Genomic DNA, 21806 nt, shown 5'->3' with positions numbered 1-21806 from the left:
CTTTGAGATTCTGTTCCATGGATAATACAAACAGTTGCCAGAAAAAGAGTATCATCTCAGCTCTGTCTGGGCCATTATCCCTTTATATTTGCTCTTTAATATTTACTGGGTTCACACAAAGTGCATGCTCTGAAAAAAAAAATCAGCTGCAGCTTAAAGGACTCCAAATTTAGTAATTGCTGCAGCCCCATCGACGTGAATATTTAGCAGGGAGATTTCTACAGCACTTCACGTCCTGTGGTATTCTGCTTAGATCAGACTTTGGAAAACGTGCTGTCCCTGGGCACCAAATCTGGAGTGTCTGCATAGGTGCCAGCTGCAAAGGCCTTATGAGTCCACTGTAATTTCCTGTTGATCTCTTCCCTCCCAGCACCCAGTAATCTTGGTAGAAAACAAAGGCAGCCAGAGAGATGCTGATTCATACAAAGGTGAAGCACCCGAGGGTTTTAACACACCTGTGAGTTAGCAAGAACTAGTCCCAGCTCCTAGCTCCAGAGCTGATCTTCCAGCCTTACCTGTTAATGTGAGGTTGCTGTATGTGTTTGAAAACTGCTCCTTTAACAAAACCAAGTGCATCTGAGTTGCCTTTTCCCTCTGTAGCTCCAACATAATGTCAGGATGCTGGGCGATCTTACAGCCTTTCTGCTTATCCAGGGCAATGTCACTGCGAACAATGTCTACAGCAAAAGGGAAAGAAAAAAGGGAGATGGCCAAACCTCAGCTTTCATTTTCACCAGATGCTTGGATCAGAACCAGCCAACATGACAGCCACACAACCATCACTCAGCATGAACAACCCCAAAAAAGGGTCCAAACCCTTGGGTCCACCTATCCAATGAACCTCCTCTGCTCATGTCTCCTCTTCTCCCACAGAAATCTCAAGTCATTGACTTTAATATGCTAATACAACCTATCCCCTTTTCCATCCTTTACCTTCCTAGAAGTTGATCTCTTACATTACGAGCTCTCTCTTGCTGGAAAGTGCTAAAGTCACCCAATATTTATATTACCTCCCTGTTACTGATGCCTTTGACAATAAATAACAAGAAAAAATAAATTGTTTTCTGGTGGCCCAATGGTCACCATTTCCCCTTGCTTGTCCAAAGGATGGCGAAGAAGTCTTGTTCATGCACTCTTTATCTGCAGCTTTCACAACTAGGGCTAGGTCAGCATGGCTTATGATTCTTTGAAGAGCTCTCTGTACATCCCAGACAATCAATTCAAGAGGCAGGATGCTTAATTAACGGTTAGATTCACTTCATATGAACATTTTATAAGTCACGTTGTGAAACGCGAGTATTCCCTCTCCTAGAACTACTCACCTGCTGGGGAAACACAAAGATGGAAGTAGCAGGGAAGAACAAGAGTCAGGTTAGATGTGGCCAATCTCTAACCAGTGGAAGAGTGGTGCAAACCAGTCTCTGAGAGGCCACTTTCTGAATGTAATACTCTCTAACATGCTCAGATGCCACAGGCACCATATGCAGTGCTTAATTCTTACAAAGCTTTAGATGTCCAGCAGTGAAAATAAACGATGAAAGTTGGAGTTCTTTGACTGCACTGTATGAGGCCACCCTTTGCATCACGAGGTCACCCTTTGCTTGGTCTGATTCTTGTCTAGCTAAAAGCTTCTGAAAGAGCTTATTCTCAGAAGAGAGTCTCATCTTGCTCCACACACATTCTCCAGCTCCGTTACAGTAATGCATATCAAGGAACACCAAAGTTATTTCCTTTAGTCATGCTTCTGTCTTTCAAGGTGTCAAATCTTAAGCTCAGCAAACCTAGGTTCAAAGGTCTGCTATGTCTTGGGCTGGCAGGCAACCACCCAAAGGCAAGTGGAAGACTGGAAACCATATTATTGTCCTGTCTCTGAGCTTCATCCTAGAGCTACTATGCCTGTCTTGCTCAGGTTGTGTCTCTGTCTGTGTCTTGAGTTTAACATAAGCTAGCTTGATTTTAACATAGCCTCTCCTCCACCTGCAGCCAGCGTGCTCGGAAGTGGAGATATGGCAACATCCAGCTAGCATGAAAATATGGCTCATATTCTCACATCCAGCACAGGGGCTTCAATGCATAAAGATGAGATGGAGCAAGAGGAAGGAAGAGCATTCCTCTGCAGAAAATGTACAGGGGCTTGACTAGACCTTCTCAGCTACAGAGACCCAGAGAGTCCAGTGGTTATCATGGTCAGAAGGGCATCTTACGCTTCTAGTGAGCAATCTCTTAGCCAGACACTGAGTAAGTATTTGGGCCTACCCAATCTCTGCCCAAATATTAAAGCTGTATGATGATACAATCCTAATCCCCTGTTGTGTGAGATACTTGGAGAACTGAAGATTGAGAAACAAAATCTAATCCCCTCATACATCAGAGATGGTATTACTACAGCTATTGGTGTCACCTGGAGCTTCTGAATGAAGTCATTCACTTTTCTTTCAGCCAGAGTGGGCAACAGATTTTCTTTCCTCTGCAGAAGTGAATGGGAACAGTTCCACACTCCTTCCAATGCAAAAGGGAGCAAAACACTTCAAGGAGACCCTGAAGGAGGAGGAGACTGGGAGGCAGAAAGGTACAAAACTGGATGATCAATACAGTGTCTCCAATTCTCTTCAAACTGCTATGAGGGAGTCCAGGCTGGGCCAAAACAAAAATTAGTCCCTAAAGGAGAGGGAGAAAAGTTCTTCAGGCACCACAGCATAGTGCCTCGTGGACCAGGACAGGCACTCAGCACCATCTGACCTGATTCCGTTAATTTGCTCTTTATGCCAAGCAGGTCTAGGTCTCTGGCTCTGCCACAGAGATTGCTCGTGGTCTATAAGAGCCTGGCTAACCTGTTAATTTGTTTGCTGGTGGGTGGCGAGGAACCGAAGGGGTGAGAGGTGCTGGCAGGTCCTGTAGGGATATTTGGAGAGAACAAGCTATTTCTGTGAGGTCTGAAAAACCCCAAAGTAATCTTGATGGATTTGGGGAAAGGCAGAATGGACTCCACTCCAGAAGAACAAAAGGCTTTCTGTTTCCTAGCCCCAGTCTGAAGAGGTAGAGATCTGCAAGGTGCTGAGGTGAACTCTCAGTCCCACAGCAGTGGTATCATCACATTCAAAGAGCACAGCCCTCCTGCTTGGACTGGCTTTCACTGATGGCTCCTAAAATCCAAACCAGTGGCCTAGGACCGCTGGCCCCACTCCTCCAGGTCTCCCCTTCCCATTGAAGCAATCTCCTCTTGCTGCATGATTTGTGAGAGAAGTGTGATCCTTCTCCACAGAGTCTGGAAGGTCTGAGATAAGCCATGGGACCTGCGGGCTCCCTGTTTCTGGGACTTGCCCTAGGGCAAGTTTTGGCCTTATACCAAGGCCAAAGAGCTAGGGGGAGCCTGAGAAGTCTCTCGGTGGGTCAGGTCTAGCCAGGCTAGCCGGGGCAGCTCTGCACGCCAAATCTGGCCCTCAGGCTGGAGGTGCCGGGACAGGACCTTGGAGAGTGCAAGGGGATGCGGCAGCAGGGCCAGCGCGACACCCCCACCTCCATCTTCAGGGACCACAAGCCATCTGAGATGGGGTCAGGGGACAAAAGGCGGGCCCAGGGGACCAGACGCAGGAGTCAGGGGGCAGGAGCAGCATATGGAGTGCTGCCCTTAGGGGCTGGCATTACTGTAACAAGGAGTAGCATGAGGAAAGCAGATCACATTCCTACAACCCTCCAGTCCTTTCTTAGACACCGAGGTCTGGGAGCAGGTGTACAGGGCACAGAAAACAGGGACACTCTTCTTGCAGTCAGCTTCATGGGACTCCCACAGCACTCTTTAACCTCCCAGAAATCTGCTACTGCAGACATTCAGGAGGCAGAGGCAAGACACCCATGGTCCTGGCCTCCCAGGGCAACAAAGGACCCAAGAGACTTGCCCAGGACAAAAAAAAAAAAAAAAAAAAAAAAGTGGATCTGGACCTCACATTCATTGTGGCTCCAGATTAAACAGTGGCCAGATGTCTGAGATATGCAGGTCCCCAAAGAATTCAATGCCTGGTCATCCTCCCCCTGGCCCTGGCCCTGCCTCCTAAGGTTGTACTCAGTGCGGGAGCGGAGGCTCAAGGCACCTCTGCATTGCTTTTCTGAATCAGCAGCCCTGAAGGAAGACAGGATGGCAGGGCACAACTGCTGTGGAGGGTCAGGGGAAATCTCAGCAAGAACAACCCAGGGAAAAGAGCCAGCAGGAAGCCTGCAGCCATCAAGTCTAAAAGCAAAAGAGAGAAAAGGGAAAGGAGCAAGGAGCGCAGCAAGGAGAATCACAGCGCGATGCACTGGGCAGGGCAGCCCCTGCTCGGGAGCACCAGGAGAAGGACACTGCCTTCCTGAACGTGGAGCAGCAATAAAGTAAAAAATACCAAGCAAAACAAGAAACCAAGCAGCTCTTGCCAGAAGTGCGAAAGAAGAACTCCAGATGTGGAAGCCCCAGAGGACTCCAAATGGTTTCCAAAGACGGCAAACCACGAGCTCTGCCTCGAGAGGGACCGGGAGGGCTGTGGCAGCGAGACGGGCCCGGAGCTCCCGGGCCGGGCCGGGTCAGTACCCTGGCCAGCTCAGCCTGCTCCGGTCCGGCCCGGCCCGGCGGAGCGCGGCGCCCCGGTGCGGCCCGGCGCGGCCGCAGGGCCGGTGCCGGAGCGGCGGCTCCCCCGCGGCGCGGGGCCGGCGGGCCCGGCCGCCCCGTCCGGCGGCGGCGCGGTGCTCCCGGGATCCCGCACGCCGCGGGCTCCCTAATGCAGTATGAAGGGAGCACACCCGTGTGGCGGGTCAGGTGAGCTGCGGCTGCCGCCAGCCAAACCCGGGCCCGGCCCCGCGGAGGGGGAGCCCGCGGCCGGAGCCAGCGGCACCCCGGGCCCCGGCCCGTCCGGCCCCGGCCCCCCGCGGAAGGCACCTCCCGGCCCTCCGGAGCACGTAACCTGCTGGGGGCTGCGGAGGTAACGACTGCCCATCTTAGGGGCGCGCAGTCATCTCTAACCCTTGCTTTGCAGTAGAGGGGTGGTCTGCACGCTGCGGCTTAAGACTAGATGGCACAGACTGGCTCAACCGCCCTGCTGTCTCCAGACAGCCACCGTGAAGGAGGGGGCACTGGCAGCACAGAGACAACCTGAGGGAAGTCTCTGTCCCCACCCAGGGCATGCAGCACGCAGGGAGAGCAAGGTTCGCCCTTCCTGCCTCCCACACATACACTGCTGCCAGTCACTAGGAGCAGCTGAAATTTCAGCCTCCTGCAGGAGCCCTTCCTTCATCGAGTTGGGCAACTGCAGAAGAAGTCCAGGTTTGGGGAGCTCAGGATGGCCATTTACAAATGTTTTTTTGTTTTTCTGAACATCTGTGCATTCCTCGGCTCTACTTCGGGGTCTGCACGCCTCCAAAGCTTCAACGCATGCCACCTAAGAAAGTCATTGAAGTTACCAGCGGAAATTTTTAAGAACAAGTTAGCAAAACACCCATCAGGAACGACACAAGTGCAGTGATCCCATCTCAGGGCAAGACAGAGGGCAGACTAGCTGAGCTCCGGCAGTCCCTCTCTGATTCCTTTGCACCAAGTAGTCGCGTTAATCATTTCCCACCAGACCCATACCAGGCCAGAGAGCTCCCAGGCTGTGAAATGTTGCTCCGCTCTGGGAGGTGAGCCACTTGCAGGCAGCACGCAGAGCCATCTCCCAGCTGTCTGCAGCAGAGGGTTTCCCTGATCTGCAGAGTGAGCTTCTGCACCCAGGAATTCACCTGGGATCAACGCAGCCGGCGTGCGAGTGCCTTCGGGGACTTGCCCGAGTCACGAAGCAGCCACAGGCTATTATGGATAATCTGCTGGTGGGGATGGCAGCAGATGGGAGCAGAGAGATGGAGTTATACGCTCACAGTCAAAGAGGTGTGTGATAAAAGCATGAAGAGGAATAACACCTCTTCCTGATCGCCACACCAGGGAAAACTATAGTTACCGATGCCATGGCACCAGAACAAGCTAAGGTCAAAAATCCTCCTCATAGGACTGTTTTTTAGGCTTTAAAAAGAAATTTAAAAGGAAAAACCTGCTATATTTTGTTAACAAGAAATCAATATTCTTACTCTGGAAAAATTTTAAAAATGAGAATATTGGAAAGTGACATTACTGCAGAAATTAAATAGATGTTTAATTGGCCACCAGGCAAAACTCATGAATTGCAAGTTGCCAAGCTCATAAAATGCCTACTTTTTAAATCAACATATTTAAAAATGCTTTAAAATCATTTTTTCTGCTGAAATTACTATAAAATGACCAGTGACTGTGAAATTGGGAACACAATTGTTTTAATTAGAAAGCTTAGAGATTTCTCAAGCAGGAAGCTGCATCCTCATCATGTCTGTCTTCAACAGACAATTCTTTGACAGATTAGTCTCATTCTCTTCTTTTTGCTAGGAAAACTCCCTGACAATGACTTCCATAAGCTATTTAGCACTGTGCAAAAAAATCATTTTTATTTGTTTTATATGTAATAATTCTGTTTGATGCTTCATATTTCTTGTGCCATGAAAACAAGGAAATAATCATTCCCAAATTGTCATCTTCGCGTCACTGAGTTCATAACATTTATCATATCCTCAGTCATTTTTTCCAAGCTGAAAAAAACTTGATCTCTACAGCTGAAAGCTGAGACTTTGATCACCTCCATCACCTTATTCTATACATACATATTCTATGCATTGATTAATACGTAGTCACCCTATAGCATGTATAGTGATATAAGAATGCTCTCTACGGGTTACTCTGATCCTTCCCTAATATTTCCTAACATTGGATTCAGTTTTTTACTGCCCCACATGTTTTCAGAGAACAATCCATAATAAATTCAAAACATTTTGCCTGAATAGCAACAGCTAATTTGGAGTCCATAGTTGTATATGTAAAGTTACATGTGTTTCCCCCATGCACATTACTTTGCATGGATCAGTTCTAATTCTTAAAAAGAAGGTGCAGGTCTGTAGCCTAGAAATAAGTGTGGAACATGCAAAAATATGCATTTTTAAAGAGAACTTAGGATGCCTGCTAGAAACAATCAAACATACAACCACAGAAATCTTTGTCTCAGCTGTATATCAGCAAATAGATAACAAATGAGGGTCTAATTGTTTGATTGCACCATTTCCTGTAGTTATACAGCAATTTTCATGCATGAGTTCAGCAAAAGTGTTAGAAATTAACCCCAAAAAATGCAGATAAGAAACAAGAAATGTTTGGAAGTATTTCCTGCATAAATAATTCCTCCCTTACCTTGTATAAGGTGATTTCTATGGACTTTTCTACTTCTTAGGAAACAACTAAGTACAGGGGCTCTTCACACAGCGATCCCCGCCACGCAGGGCATGTTGCAGTGCTTTCACTGCAGTCGTGGTCTCTGGGAACTAGACAGCAGGCAGCTGCCTCAGCGCTTGCACCAAGATGCAAAGCTTTCCTATGAGCAACCCTAGGTCTGGCAAATCCCGAGATGCCAAAGGACATTGGAGGATCTCCAGGTCTTCGGACTGAATCCTTGCAATGTCTGAAATGCTGTAACCCTCCCAAAGGAGTTATGTTTTCAGTGGTCAAAGATCCCTAAGGTCATAAGCCTTTTGAAAGACATGTAGACACAAAAGGACAGGACTGCCAACAGAAGTATTTGCCTAGCTGGCACCACAAGAAGGTTCCCACACAATGACCAAAGTGTTACTTTCCCCAGGTGCAATCTCATGTGCAAGATACATCATGAGAGCAGGTGAAAAAAAGACTCTTTCCTGTGCAAGCTCTGCAGGGACAGATGCCTAAACCTTCAAGAGACACTTAGAACAGTCATGAAGGCAGATGAAATGATGCTCTGGATGACCAGAAACAGATGATTTCCTGGATAAAGGAGAGCTTGCTTGCTTATTTTTTCATGTACAACAAGCTGGTGCAATTCATTCAGATACATCTGCTGCACTCTAAGGGCAAAATTTCACATGCTGGCTGGGCCACAGGAAGAGTCCCAGGCACATGACATTATCCCTCCCTTCTTCGGGCTCTGGTATCCTCAAACCCCTGGTGAGCTGGTCCTGCTCACTAAATTAACAGAAAACCAGTCACCTTTTTTCCTCAGTTAGTTTTCTGCTGCCTTAGCAGCAACCAGCTCATCAGAAGATCGGAAAGAATTCAGAGCCAACACAAGGGAATTAGCAGAAGGACACAGCCTGGAGCAAAAGAGAGACAAGAGAACCAACCCTTTTGGTGGCAGAGAGCCCAGAGATGAGCTTCACCACCTTCACAATGCAGTTTTGTAGAAGCTTAATCTGACCAAATCTGAGGCTATTGCAGTCCTGCTTTTTACCGTGTGCTTTCCTTTCCCAGCACTCTCATCTGTGCCTCCATGATCACACACTTAATTGGTTCAGGCAGCTGAACTAGCTGAAGTGCAATCTCTCCACAGTTAGCTTTTGGCCATTTCAGTTCCCTGAAGTGACTCACCACGAATTCAAGTTTGAGACATAGGACCAGGCAGGAACATGCTGCAAAGGACCAAAGGGTGGGAGCAGCAGCCCTGACCCCTGCAGGACCACCCACATTCACATTAGTGACTAGTCATTCACAGGGTCTCATCTCAAGACCACTGGGGCACATGGCAGTGCCACTTGGTAAAGGAAGGAGCATCTGTAATGACCTCAAATATAGGAAGTAGAAAAATGTCACTTTTATGCTGAAAGCAAACGACAAAGGAATCCTCAAGTCATCTGGAAGTTTGTCGTCTTCATTTCCACTCAACATCTAAGACCCTCACAACTGTTCTAAAAGCCCAGCATCCCAGGAGTAGCCTATGCAATGCATACTTTGCAAGGAAGGGTGAAGTGACATTCCCACTTGCTGCACAAGTCTCAAGGTTCAGATACAATGCCAAGTATTCAAAGGTGTCTGAAGGGATACAGCTGCAGGGCCAGGTCACGGCTTCCTAAGTGGAAAGGATGCCCACAAAATCTATTAGCCAGGGCTAATAGATTACACTGCATAACATGAAGTTTCCCACACTATGTGGTGGAATCTCCTGGCTAGTAAGGAAGGCATGAGGAATATGGCTTTTCCAAGGTTTTTGTAGTAACTGGCCACTTTTCCAGATGCCCAGTATCCTCTCCAAAAAAGGAAATAAAATACTGGAAGTGCTGGAAGTAACTTACCAGCAATTAATAGTTTTTTTGAAATGTGCTGCCCATATGCAGTCATGCTGGGAGGACTTACGCACTGCAAGCATTTTAGCTCAGAGACTTTTCCTATGCACTACCTGCAGCACGTATGCGTGCTCTCTCTCCCCTCTCCTTCCCACGATCCACACAGGGCAATGTTGGCTGTGTGTGGCAAATGTCCTTTCATCTCTTCTCAGCCACAAAGTCCCAATGGGCTATACAAACCCCAGGGGACAGGCTGGAGACTGCAGTGGCCTTGCACTCAGACCAGTGAAACGTGAAGAGCTCCAGTTACAAGCAAGCATCTTCCCTTTTTCCCTTGTGTTTTCCTCTGTGTACACATACGTACAGGGGAAATTCAGAGCAGTGTTTATGCCACAACAGTTTGTCTGAAGCTGGTCTCCATGCCTTCGAGGTAAGAAGTCCAGGATTATCCCACAGATGAGAAGACTCAAGACCAGCCCACAAAACTCATGTCACAGCAGCAGCAAGGAGCTTTCAAAATGGGCTCTAAGGCTCCAGTGCCTGCAGCACCTCTTGCTGAATCAATAGAAAAGGCACCAGGTTTCCACACCACACCTAACCCTCAGGCACCAAGCTCCAGGACAACATGCAAGTCAAATCTGAGCAAACCCACTTGGAGGAGGTTCTGTATTTAGTCTAGAGCTGCAGGGAGTCTGAGTAAATGGGTAGCACTACATGCTCATTCCAAAAAGGAGTTGCTCAAGACTTTTTCCCTGGAGACCTTTTTTCTTTTTATTGTCCCATTCCTCAGAGCCAGCTGGCCCTTGGCAAGGACCATATGAGGTAGCTGAAAGAACAACAACAATGAAATATTTGGTACACAATCCAATAGCAAAAAGAGAAGCAGGTCTACCACACAGACTAAGCAGGAGACTTTGCATCTTGGTACTTGCCCAGGGATCAGACATGTGCCTGTGTCAGGCAAGAAATACATCTTGAGATAACAAGCCACCACTCTCAACACAAATGGTGAAGAAAAACAAACTCAGCAAGGCATATGGAGAGAAACACCGCTGAAGGGAGAGAAAGACCTTCTAGCTAAAAATGTTACATTTCTGGATCATCAAATGTCAAAAAGTTTCTGATAAAGCCTCACCTCCTGGTACCACACATTTCAGTACATGGTAACCTGGTTTTCTTTTTCATTTTTCTTTCTTTTTCCTTTTTCTTTTTTCAACAGACTTCAGGCAGGCCAATGCCTTATCCAAGTAGGGGGGACACTGGGACTGATGGTGCAAAGCATGGGCTGCATGAGATGGCAGCTACCTGGTGTACATTATACATGGGGTGTAGTATAACAGATTATTTATGTGACAGTAGTATTTAGCAAAGCTCAGAGGCTATAGACATAGACAACAATACCTCATATAGATATTGTCTATTCTGCTACCGTCAGTAGGGATCGCACACCCTACAGCTCACCTAAATCATTTATGACAGGCAATCGCTTTTACAAGTTGCTTTGTCAGGTATGGACAAATTTGTCACCAGGTGATGAAACTCCATGCCAAACTTACACGCAGCACTGAAACAAGTTGCCACATGCACCCTCTTCGCAGGCTGCCACCACAGATTATTCACCTTATTACCTCAGCTGCCCAAAGAAAACCGGTCTGGACTGCTGTGAGGCTGTTCAGAGCTGTAAAGGAAAGATGCTGTACACATCTGGTATTATGCAATCAATGCTTCCAGGAAAAGTTGGTACAAGAAAAGAATGACCCTGAAGCCTAAAAGAATCACTTTATTTCAGGAAAATGAAGGATGTTTTGAATATAAGTCAAAAACCTGTGCTCTCCTATAAATAAGAACTTCTGGTGGTAAAATCTGCTGTTGAAGTACTAAGTTGCCGCTGCTGAACTCATATCGGTTACAGAGCTGACCCCGGTCACTCCACATCCCACTCAAGTGCCTGAACAACAAGAGGGGATGAGACCCAGGGTTGTGGGGCACCATGGCAAAACTCCAGCCCCGAGTACCCTGCGAAGGGCCAGGTCCATCGTGCCAGAGTCTGAGCACTTTTCCAAAGGAAGCTGCTGGCTTGAACACTGCAGAGCTGAGGGGGTGAGATAGGTCCCTGCTCTGCACTGGCTCCTCACCTCTGCATCTGAGGGAGGTTGCTGGGACACCCTAAGAAGATATCATTTAAGATCAATGTCTTTCTCTTGTAAGCTCAAGGCTTACAGGATATGGGGTTCCCTGGGGCAGTGCCAAGCCCTACAACCACCAAAGATGACACAAACCTCAAACTCTATGAACTTAATCGATACACCTTGCTGTCCGACAGTGTGTGTGTTTGAGGGAGGAAGCTGGTGCTTCCCATCTTGAAGCCCCAGTAACAGGTACAATCATAAGGTGCACTTCTCCCTGTGAGATATAGAGAAGGAACTGAAAAGAGGGAAGGAAGGAGAGAACAATGAAAAAGATGGACCAGGGAACCCAAAGGCACAGATCTAGGTAAAGGCAACCTAGGCAAGGAGGGCATAAAGCATGGCTTTCTATGGAGGAAATGCATATAATTTTAAATGGAAAGAAAGAGCAGGGAGAAGCTCTGAAGAGGTCAGATCATCAAGACAGTGGAGTACTAGAGGGGTACAAAAGACCATCAAAGGTGAGGAATACCTGGTCTGGAGGGCAGCAGGGAGGAACAGGGGGGTTCATAGCATAAAGATCCCTGTGCAGAGATTCATTCAAAACTTAGCAAGCCTGATCACATCACACAACATCCGTGAAGGATGCAGCAAAGCAGTTGTATTGCTGCTGGCTGCCTGAGTGCCTCAGACAACCACTTTCAGGTTGTCTGTGAGCACGCAGAGGAATACAGCTGCCCCTGAACACCACTCAGGGAAGTTACTAATAACTGCAGTTCTCTACGCAGTTTTATTCACATGCTCTTCATCTCTCTCTTTTAGTCCTGCACCCTGTTGAGCTGCTGCAGCTGAGAGGGAAGTGAGGAACATAATATGTGTGCTTCCCTCTCCATTTATGTTCAGGCCACACGGGAACATGAGGCACATGAACACCCATGGGATCTGCAAAGCAAAAACAGGCACTGGGTTCAAGGGCCTGGAATCTGGGTGCGCCCACAGCACAGATGTGCAAAAAGACAAAAACTCAAAGAAAAAAACAGAACTGGCATTAGTCATGTCGCTGAAAACACACAGGTGATGTTCCAGACTTAGACATTCAAAGATTTCTCTTCAATCACTTCTTTTTTTTTTTTAGCTGATCAAGCGCTCCTGACTTCTTTCCCACTCCCAGCCCACTCAAGCTAATAGAAGAAATTTCAGAAAATAGATGCTGGCCATACAAAAGCACATGCACACAGAAAACAAACAAAAACACCCCAGATAACTCTGCGGGGGTGGGGGGGGGAGTGGTAGCTAGAAGGATGTTTGCTGGCTTCACCCATGTTTGGACACTGATTGCCATCTTTTTCTGTGCTGTCTGTTCAGATCGCACCTTCCTCAGAGCAAGGGCATCTGGTTGCACATTTGTTCATGCCCCGATCCCAAGTGCCCCAGGCAACCCGCAGATGAGGAGTGAAAAACAGACCTGTGCTCCGAAAGGAGAACATGGCTGCTAAAGTCAAGCACAGCGGGGCAGAGAGTTGCAGTGGCATCAGGATTTCATTTTGGGGAACTGGATTCCTCTAGTGAAGCGCTCGGTACAGCCTCAGCGCAAAAAGATGAGAGCTACTAGCAATTCTGGCCACGGAGTTTGCACACAGATCTTAAGAACAAATAAGAAAGCTTTGCTTCCAGGCAGGAAATCCCTTTTACCACACCTTTCTGATTTACACCGATGCTTGATACACACCACATGTGTCCCCTCCCTCTCTCAGCCACATTTGCAATGGTTCTGTTCCATATTTAAGTGATGAAAAGTTAAGACCTGTGGTTACAACTTCCATGAGAAGCTTCATTTTGAAGGGCTGCTACATTTCAACTTTATTGCCATGAGGAAAACTAGAGAAAGAAAGAAAAAAAAAAAGCCCCAAAGCCTCCACTCTTTCTCTAACGTGAAAACTGTCGTGGAGACATTCAGTAAGTGTAAGTTCTCTCCTGCAAGTTGTTGAAATATTGACCTCTGGGCTGAAGCAGGAAAATTTATTTCCACCAATGGTTTGTACGAATCATATACAATTTTATGCACTACACTTAATTTCTTCTAGTCGAGGTTGGCTGCCACAGGTTTGGTCGGCATTTTCTCCTGAAGCTCATCTCAGTAGGCAGAGCTTAAAACAAACTCTTTGCCCGAGATTTGTTACGAGGGGAAGAAAAACGAGTAATAACATCGAGATCGCTTCAGCTAGGAGACCAAGCGAAAGAAAGAGTGTGAAAACTTACCCACCTGCCTGCGTTTGGGAATACAGGACATTCATCTCGGTGAGATCACATATTATGTGGGGGAACAGCAGGAGTGAGCCATCAGAAAACTGGCAAATGCATCTGCTTTTTCCATTCAGTCTTGTGCTGTTGACTAGATCTCTGCAAAACTTCCTCTTTTCCACAGACCTGCCCACTGGGATCTGTCTGGCATTAATTGGCTTTCAAATTTACTTATGGAAATATCTTCTGCTAATTTTTTTAAAGTCTTTGAGTAAGAAAAAGTTTTTTTAAAAAAACAAGGAAGACTGAAAATTTTTCATTTTCTGCACGCGTACATTGTATTCCACTTTCTAGAATAAACGCCTCAGGACAGAGATTTGGCCCTGACTTTTTTTTTTTTTACGAAGTTTCTTTGTGTGAATTAAGGGCCGCAAAAGGTGAAAACCCTTTTGTGCAGCCGCAGAACCGCTGGGGAGGAGGGCGGAGAAGAAGGGAGCAGCAGAAAGCCGGCAGCAGAGCGGTGTCGGCGGCGGATTTCGGGACACCCACGGCGGCGGAGCGGCGCGGGGAGGAAGCACACCCGGCCGGGCGGCGCGGAGCAACCGGGGCTGCGCCGGAGGGAGAAACGCCGCCCGGCTCCGGGGGGGCGCGGGGCTGCCGGCAGCACCGGGGCCGCGCCGAGGGCACCGGGCAGGCGCGGGGCGCTGCGTGCGAAGGCGGCCGGAGCTGCGGAGCTCGGTCGCGGAGCAGGAGCCTGCGGCAGAGCGGGGACCGGAGCAGCCCCGCTCCCCGGGGCGGACTCTTGCTCCCCGGGGCCGCCTCGTGCAAAAGCCGCGCCGGGACCCCGCGGGCTCCGCCGGGCACCGAGGGCGGCGGCTCCGGCGGCGCGGCCGGGGCGGCGGAGCGGGGGAGGGAAGCGCGGCGGCTGCCCGGCGCGGTGCTCACCGTCCTCGTAGTTCTTGAGGTAGTAGTCGGGGCCGGGCCCGCCGCGGGTCTTGGCCGGGTTCTTCACGTTGTGGAACTGCAGAAAGTCCGTCCTCTTGCCGGCGAAGCGCAGGAAGGCGGGCGCCAGGCCCCGCGCCAGGGTCACCAGCCGCCGGGAGCTGCGGGGAGCGGAGAGGCGGCTGAGGGGGCGCCGCGCCGTACCTGCCCCCGCGGGGGCCCGCGCAGGCTCCCCCCGCCGCGGCCCCGCCTGGCGCGGGCACCGGCACCGCCGCGCGGAGCGGAGCGGAGCGGCCCTGCAGCGGGGAGCCGCGCCGCCCGCTGGCGGCCAGGTGGCCCCGGGACCGGCGGCGCCCGGCTCCCCCCGGACAAGTGCAGCGGCGTCGCGGAGGCGGAGGTGCCCCGCCGCCGTGCGCGCCCGCGCAGCTCGGCCGCGCCGGGCAGGACCTTCGGCGGGGAGGGGAGGGGAGCAGGAGCCGGCCCGGCTCCGCGCCGCCCGCACCGTCCCCCTTCCTCTCCCCGCTCGTTCCCCTGGAGTCGGAGGCGGCAGCCGAGGGACCCTCGGAGCGGTGTGCGGACACGCCGCTCTCCCCCCGCGACTTACCCGGCAGGGAGCGGGCTCTGGCCGTCCCAGCGCCTCCAGGCCGCGGCAGCTCGGCACCGCCGGTGGAGCCCAGCGCGGCTGCAGCCCGGCTCTGCCCCCCGCGCGGGGCTGGAAGTCCGGGCAGCGGCGGGCTCTGAAGACCTGGCCGGCACCCCGCTCTCCGCCCGTCAGGACCTGGGCAAGGCTCGGCTCGGCAGGCGGCCCCGTCCCTGCTGCTGGGGTTTGCCCTGTGCTGCCTCGGCCCCGGGTTGTGCTTTCCGCAGAGAAGCGGTTGTTGGAGCGAGGGGAGCACGACATTTTTGCAGTCATAACTGATAAGTCTCTGAAATGCTTTCTCCATTGCAAACATGTGCATCTTAATGGAAACCATGGCCTCGCTCCCTCCGCCGCAACAAGCGCCGCCCGCAGCGCGGAGCCCGGCCGGGCCGGGCCGGGGCTGCCTGGGCGCCCGCGGGCGGCGTGGGGAGGCGCCGGGGGGCTCCTACCTTACCTTAAGAAATCGAGCCAGCCATCATGAATGATGGAGGGGTCCAGCTGCAGGGAGAGGAAATTCTCACTGATTATCCTGACAGGGCTCTTGGTGTTGACATCAAGGAGAATGAGAGTCCTTCCCTTCACACCTGGAGGTTTCTCCACCGGCAGCGCTCTCCTGTCCCCGGCCTGGGAGGACAGCGAGAAGGTCGCCAGGAGAGCCAGCCCAGGTGCCATCAGGGCTAAGAGCCCGGGGGGGCAGGAGCTGGGACAGGGCATGCCGGAGAGCAGGAAACCCCTAATTAACTCGCTGTCTGCAGGGGCTCGCTGGTGGCTAATTGTCCTTATCTAAAGTGTGGGGCGCTCTGCCTTTTTTTGCAATGTTTTGGTGCTGGTGGAGGGGAACTCACGCCCCTGACCAGCCTTTCTCGCAGCCGGTGCCAAGACTCCTTGCAGCCAGCACCGCCCCTTTAAGAGATGCAGGCTCCAGACATTTTTAACTTTTTGAAGGTAAGGGGAGGCTCCTGGTTTAACCCCCTCGGCTCGGGGCCCGCCAGCCCCTCCAGAGCTCTACCAGCACCGAGCTTTCCCTTCGCTCTTGCTCCGTCGCGGACAGACGTCCAGTTTCCGCGGCGGCAAAGCCGGGCCGGAGCCGGGACACCGAGGAGGCTCGGGGCCGGGCCGGGGGCCGGTGTGCGGCGCCCGGCGGCAGCTCCTGCGACAGCATCGCGGCCCCAGCTCGTCTGCGGCGGCGGGGACGGCCGAGGCGGTAAGGCGGCGGGGGCGATGCGGCTCCGGGCCCGGGGAGGAGGGTTAATCACCCCCTAAAAACTCCAACCGCGGGCGGGGGGCTGGGCCGCCTGCGCGGAGCGGGGCCGCGCCGTCTGGCCGTGCAGGCGTGGGCTCCCCCAGGGGCGAGCGGGACCCGCGGTGCGGGCTGTGGGGGGCCGGGGGACCGGGGCAGCCCCCGCCGCAGCAGCGGGGGGACACGCCCCGGGCCAAGCGGTGGCCGCTCTGCGGGCGGGGAGCGGCCGCCGGGAGCCCGGTGCCTGGTGCCGCAAGCCCGGCTCGCCCGGCGGGGCGGGCAACGGCTCTGCTCCCGCCGTCGGTGTCCGACCGCGGCGGGGAAGGACGGGGCCGTGGCAGCCGCCACGCGTAATTCGCGCTACCTGGGCCCGCGCAGCGCTGCGCCCCGCTCCGCTGCCGGCGAGCTCCGCCGCGGCCCCCAGCGCCCGGGCAGGCGGCACCGGGGCCGGTGCGGAGCGGAGCGCCCGGCAGCGGCGGCGGGGCCCGCAGCCCGGACGGGACGCCCGCAGCGGGGCCCGCAGCACCATCTGCTGGTGGCGGCGCCGGCCCCGACGGCGCCGGCCCCCACCTGCGGCCGCCCCTTCGCCGGCGCCGGGGGAACCGAGGCCGGCCCGGCTCGGCCCCGCGGTCCCGGCAGGCCGGCGGGCTCTCCCCGTCGGTGACCGTGCAAGCCGTCGCTGCCCCTGCGGAGCTCCCTGCAGCGCGGCCGTGCCGCCGCCGCCGGCCCCCGGTCGCCTCCCATCTCCGCCGGTTTTACGGCTCGGGCCAGCGAGCCCCGCACAAGGGGCCCGGTATCCGGGGCCCGGTAAAGGGGGCCCGGTAAAGCCCCCGGCGGGGAAGCCCGCCGGGCCGCGCCGTCTCCCTCGGGAAAGCTCCCCTCGCCTCGCCCCAGGCAGCGCTGCAAACCCAGCTCCTGGGGGACGTGGCCGGCCCGAGCTGCCTCCGCCCCGGTGCCAGGGCCGAGTTACCTAGGCAGGAGCTGCGAGACCGGGAAATCACTGTGCAATGAACAGTAACCGGGGGGAAGGATGAAAAATGCCTCCGGCTCTGCTAGGAGTCAGCAGGAAATGCACGAAAAAGGATTTGTCCTGAAACAATCCAGCTACCGCGCAGGAGAGCGAGGCTCGAAATCCGCCTCGGCACAGGCTGCCGAGTGCAGGACACGGTGGCAAAAAGCAGCCAGCCGGTGCCTCGGCGACAGGCACAAAGCAGCACGTACGTGAGCGCTGCGCAAGTAAGAGGATCCGGGGGAAAGGGCTATGCAATTTTAGCTGTGCAAAGCCCTGGCATCCCGGGACAGGAAGAAGGCAATTTGAGCCTGGAAATTTGTTTTCTGCTGCAAACACTTTAGGCACAGTCCGCAACAGCGTTTAACTGACCCAGGAACTGAAGTCTCTGCTTCAGAAGTGAGTTGGCTGCCCAGGTTTTGGGTCACCTCTGAAAGAGGGACAGGAGTTCCTTAATCATCTCGTTGTTTTTTTGGCGTTCCCCCCCCCCCCCCCATTACTAAACGATGTCAGCAGGCTTCGGGGGCATTTGGGGCTCAAATAAATGTTGTGGCTGCAGGCCAAAATTTGTGTATCGCCTCGTTCTGCTAAGTATGGCTCTATTTTAAAACGAAACTCTAATACATCATGTGATGAAGCACAAGAAAGAAAACAAATTATTATGTCATTTCCTTTATATATTTTCTCCTCGCAGATAAACTAGTTTTCAGGAGAAGTGTGTTTATTCTGAAACGTTCTCAGTTAGGCTCTGCTTTGAATGCAAACTCCGGATGCAGTGAAGTTAGTTGTCTGCGGGGATATCACCAACAACATAAAACAAGGAAAGGAGTAAAAAGCTTTCCAGCTGCCAGGGTCAGCCTGCAGATTCTGGGAAGACGGCACTAAAGGAAATCTTCACTTACCTGCCTCAGCTTCCCAGACCGGCACCGGGAGCCTCAGCTCCGCTGCCTGCCCCGGCCCGTGGGTCTCCCTCAGAAAGCGGTTGCACTCCATTTCGCATCTGGCTATGGGAAGCCGAATCTAAAAAGAAGCTGTGTTTTTAAACGAAGCGTGGGGTTACCATAGGAGCCCTGTAAGCGTGCTGCGGAGCAGAGGGGCGCGCGGGCGGCCGCGGGGAGGCGGCCGGGGCCGGGGCCGCTCCGCCGGCGGAGGCGCAGCGCAGCGCGGCCACCTGCGAAGGGCCCGCGCTGCCTCCCCTTCCCGGCGACGCGGCTGCGGAGCAGGGGGCAGCCCGCTGCCCCAGCCAGGGGGTATCCCGGTTTACCCCAGCCGTGACTCCGGCTCCCTGTGCCGCTGAACTGCTGGTGCTTTCCTACATTACACGATAATTGCTTTAGAAAGGCTGACTCGCGCAAAAACCAGCTATAAAGCTTCGCTCGTTTTGTTGGAGTTGGAAATACATTTCCCCATTTTCCCTCTACTCTAGACTTGCTGTTTTTAATCTCCAAAGCAGTCATTGGGAAAGAGGAGTGGGGGAGGAGCAGCATTTCTATAAAGAGTTTAACCAAAGCACATTAAATATTTTCCCAACATCACCAAATAAACAACAATCCTCCAGCTCCCTATAAACTATTTAAAGCATGTCATATCATCTCTTCTGCTCTTGCCAATGTACTTTTCTTTTAATTTATAAGCCGATTAGAGCAAGGGCCTGTCTTTTTGTGTATATTTGCAAAACATCTGGCACTCTTTCAGTCAGTTACAGTTCAGCAAACACTTAAATCTGCATTTAACTTTCCTATCATAGGTAGTTACTTTGATTTTTCCTCACTTTTGTAAAGCTACTGCTTATGGAAGTGCTTGTCGTAAATGATCTGAGCAGTCTTTGAAGGGATTTAGCAGAGAAGAGCTCTTTGGATGTGCTAGGCAGGGCTGATGTAACAAAAACGCAAGGGAAATTTAAACTGAACTCTCAGGCGGTAGAAATCGGTCCAAAAGAAAACGGGGAAAACCTTCTCAGGAGGAACATTTTTAATTCGCTAGAAAATAAACTTCTGCTCCTAGATGATGAGAGTTATTATCAATAGAGGATGTGCTGTACCAAACAAACCTCCATTAGGCCAGGAAGGATAAAACAAGTTAGACAGCCTTTAAAAAAAAATGTCTGTGATTCCCGAGATATCAACCATGTCTGTTTCTGTAGTGCTGTCAAGTAAACCTGAGTTATGGATGCTCTAAAAGAAGCCAGCAAGGAGAAAATTAGCAAGAGAAAATAAAGAACACTACGTATAGATACTTTAACAGGACACATTTTCTTCTCAGGCTCTTAAACGCCTGCCCTGCACCATGGCCTGAGTTACTTGTTCTCCCCAAACAATTTCAGAGGAGAAGAGCAAGTCCACTGAATGTGGTAAAAATGTGGTCATTAGAGCATGTAATTGCTCTTTTTATTGAGCTTTTTGCTCTTTCTGCACTGCAGCGTCCATCATTCTCACCGCAAGAGCCTTAATGTTTGCAACGAACCTCCTAAAATTACCAATGCATAAAGGTGGGTGTTGCGCGGTCTGAACTCCGCTTCTGAAACCGTTTTCAGGAATGGTTATCTATCACTTGTCATCTGAATGAACAGGCAGAAGACAACTGCTTGATTTAATAGAGGATCTGCGTATCGCCCTTCAGTATAGGTGACCTGTGAAGTTCTGCAACAGGCAAAAACAGTTGCCTGGGCGAGGGCGACTGGCTGGCGAGGGAGGCCAGCGACGAGGCAGCAAGCCTGCTGAAAGCGCTTCTTCCTCCATCCACGCAAAAAAAAAAAAAAAAATAGAGCAAGACATCGATCAAAACCGAGTGCCTGGTCAGGAAAAGCATGTTTGGCAATGCTGTCTTTGCATTTTTGTCAGCATGAAATGCACATAAAGTGCTATCTCCAAACCCAGCCGTAGGAAAGGGGAGCACTCCGGTGCCAGGAGAGCAGCTCAGCAGCTCCCTGACGAAGAGACGGAGAAAAAGGGTGAGGAGCAAAAAGGGGGCGCCGGCCCCGCGCAGACCCCCGGGGAGGGCGCAAGAACGGAGCTGAATTTCAGGCAGTTGCTGAGAAATGACCTTTTTTTTTTTTCTTTTTGTAACTTTATTCTGTGAGCATTTAGTTACTGTTTACTCTGCTAGAATAGGGTGGATGTATTCTTTCCTTCATCTGTCTGGTTTAATCTGCGTGGTTTCCAAGCGCTCGGGCAAACCCACGCTACGCTGGTGCTGCAGATGTGTCCGAGGAGAGAGCTAGCAAGCTCCCAAAGTGCCCATCTCCCAACAGGTGTTTAGAGGCTCTTGAAAACCGAGGTACACGATTTCCACAAAAGCTACGACAACTGTAGGCTGATAAAAACAGTTACCAGCGCAGCAGGCAAAAATCCTCTCTGTCCAATGCCTCTTCGGCAAGCAGGGTTAAAAAACGGGTTATGGCTGAGAATATCTGAGCGTGTAACAACGCCCTTTGGCAGAGAGTGCTCCTTAGACCCTTGAACTTCCCTGTGCTAATCAATGGTCTGATACAGCTTTTGTTTTCCGTATCTGGAGTAAAAGCAAATGTGGCAGCAATTTGACACAGTCAGATAGATTTAGAGGAGAAATACAATAGTGAGACCCGAAGCTCTGCAGCGCTCACAATACCCTCATAAACGTTTTTCTCCAACGGAGCCCAGCCCTGACGAGTGGAGAGATGTGTAGCGTTATCCTCGTTTCACATCATCACGGGAAAAAGAAAGAGAAGTGAATACTCCAATTTTACAAGCCCGGCAATGAATGCAAGCTTGTATTCGTCCCACCATCTGGGAAGAGATGATAGAGGTGAAGGAAGAGGGAATACAGGGGGTGGTAAAACTTCACAAAGACGTTATATATTTCCTCAGAGATGCTTCACATTCCAGCAGCAAACACGGAGGAAGCGGACATGAGGAGGAGATCAGAGAGGGGAAATAGGAAGATGGATGAAGTGCAGGGCTAGAGGAGCAAACAAGTCCATTACGAGAGGGAGAAAGACACTGTGTGCAGACACCAGGGAGGAGAGGGAGCTCAGCGGAAGAAACGGCAGCCAAAGGAGCACTCCGAGAAGCTGCCAGGGTGAGGGAGGCAGAAAAAAAAAAAATCAGAATCTTCCAGGTAGTTACGAGACTGTAAAACACCTCGGTCACCAGAGCCGACCGCTGAGCGCTGCCCTGCTGTGAACAGACACCGGAGGAACCAGCTATGTCCAAGCTGCAACCGGTGGTTTGGGAAGAGAAATCAGAAGCAAAACGTGAAGCTCCTGGTTAGGGAACAAGAAGAGGAACTGTGGAGAGCTATGGGCCACGGCTGGAAACCAAACAAGTAGATGAAGGAGAAAAGGCGAAATGCCAGCTGTGTAGAAGCAAAGCACGCCGAGGATGAGCCCTGGAGACCAGCAGAATCGAAAGAGCAAAAATGAGCACAAAGAACGAGGGGGAAATGCCAGAAGACGCTGAGATGTGC

General features: G+C 51.7%; 1 protein-coding gene across 3 annotated transcripts in view; it reads right to left on the bottom strand.

Annotated features, from left to right (window-relative positions):
* The window catches only part of HPSE2 (heparanase 2 (inactive)), a 126621-nt gene extending 110626 nt beyond the window's left edge, over window positions 1-15995 (bottom strand). Inside the window, exons 1-3 of one of the 3 annotated variants that reach the window (XM_064514088.1) lie at window positions 15569-15995; window positions 14478-14635; window positions 516-677 (exon numbers count right to left, since the gene is read on the bottom strand). In XM_064514088.1, coding sequence (XP_064370158.1) covers window positions 516-677; window positions 14478-14635; window positions 15569-15828 — 580 coding nt within the window. In that variant the 5' untranslated portion in view covers window positions 15829-15995. The remainder of the gene's footprint in view (window positions 1-515; window positions 678-14477; window positions 14636-15568) is intronic. The other 2 variants (XM_026102919.2, XM_026102920.2) reach the window with 2 other exon arrangements.
* Window positions 15996-21806: the final 5811 nt, after the last annotated feature.

Source organism: Dromaius novaehollandiae, chromosome 6, assembly GCF_036370855.1.
Source record: "Dromaius novaehollandiae isolate bDroNov1 chromosome 6, bDroNov1.hap1, whole genome shotgun sequence".
NCBI classification, from domain to species: domain Eukaryota; kingdom Metazoa; phylum Chordata; class Aves; order Casuariiformes; family Dromaiidae; genus Dromaius; species Dromaius novaehollandiae.
The sequence above is the reverse complement of the archived record's forward strand: the minus strand, read 5'-3'. Positions and strand labels throughout refer to the sequence as shown.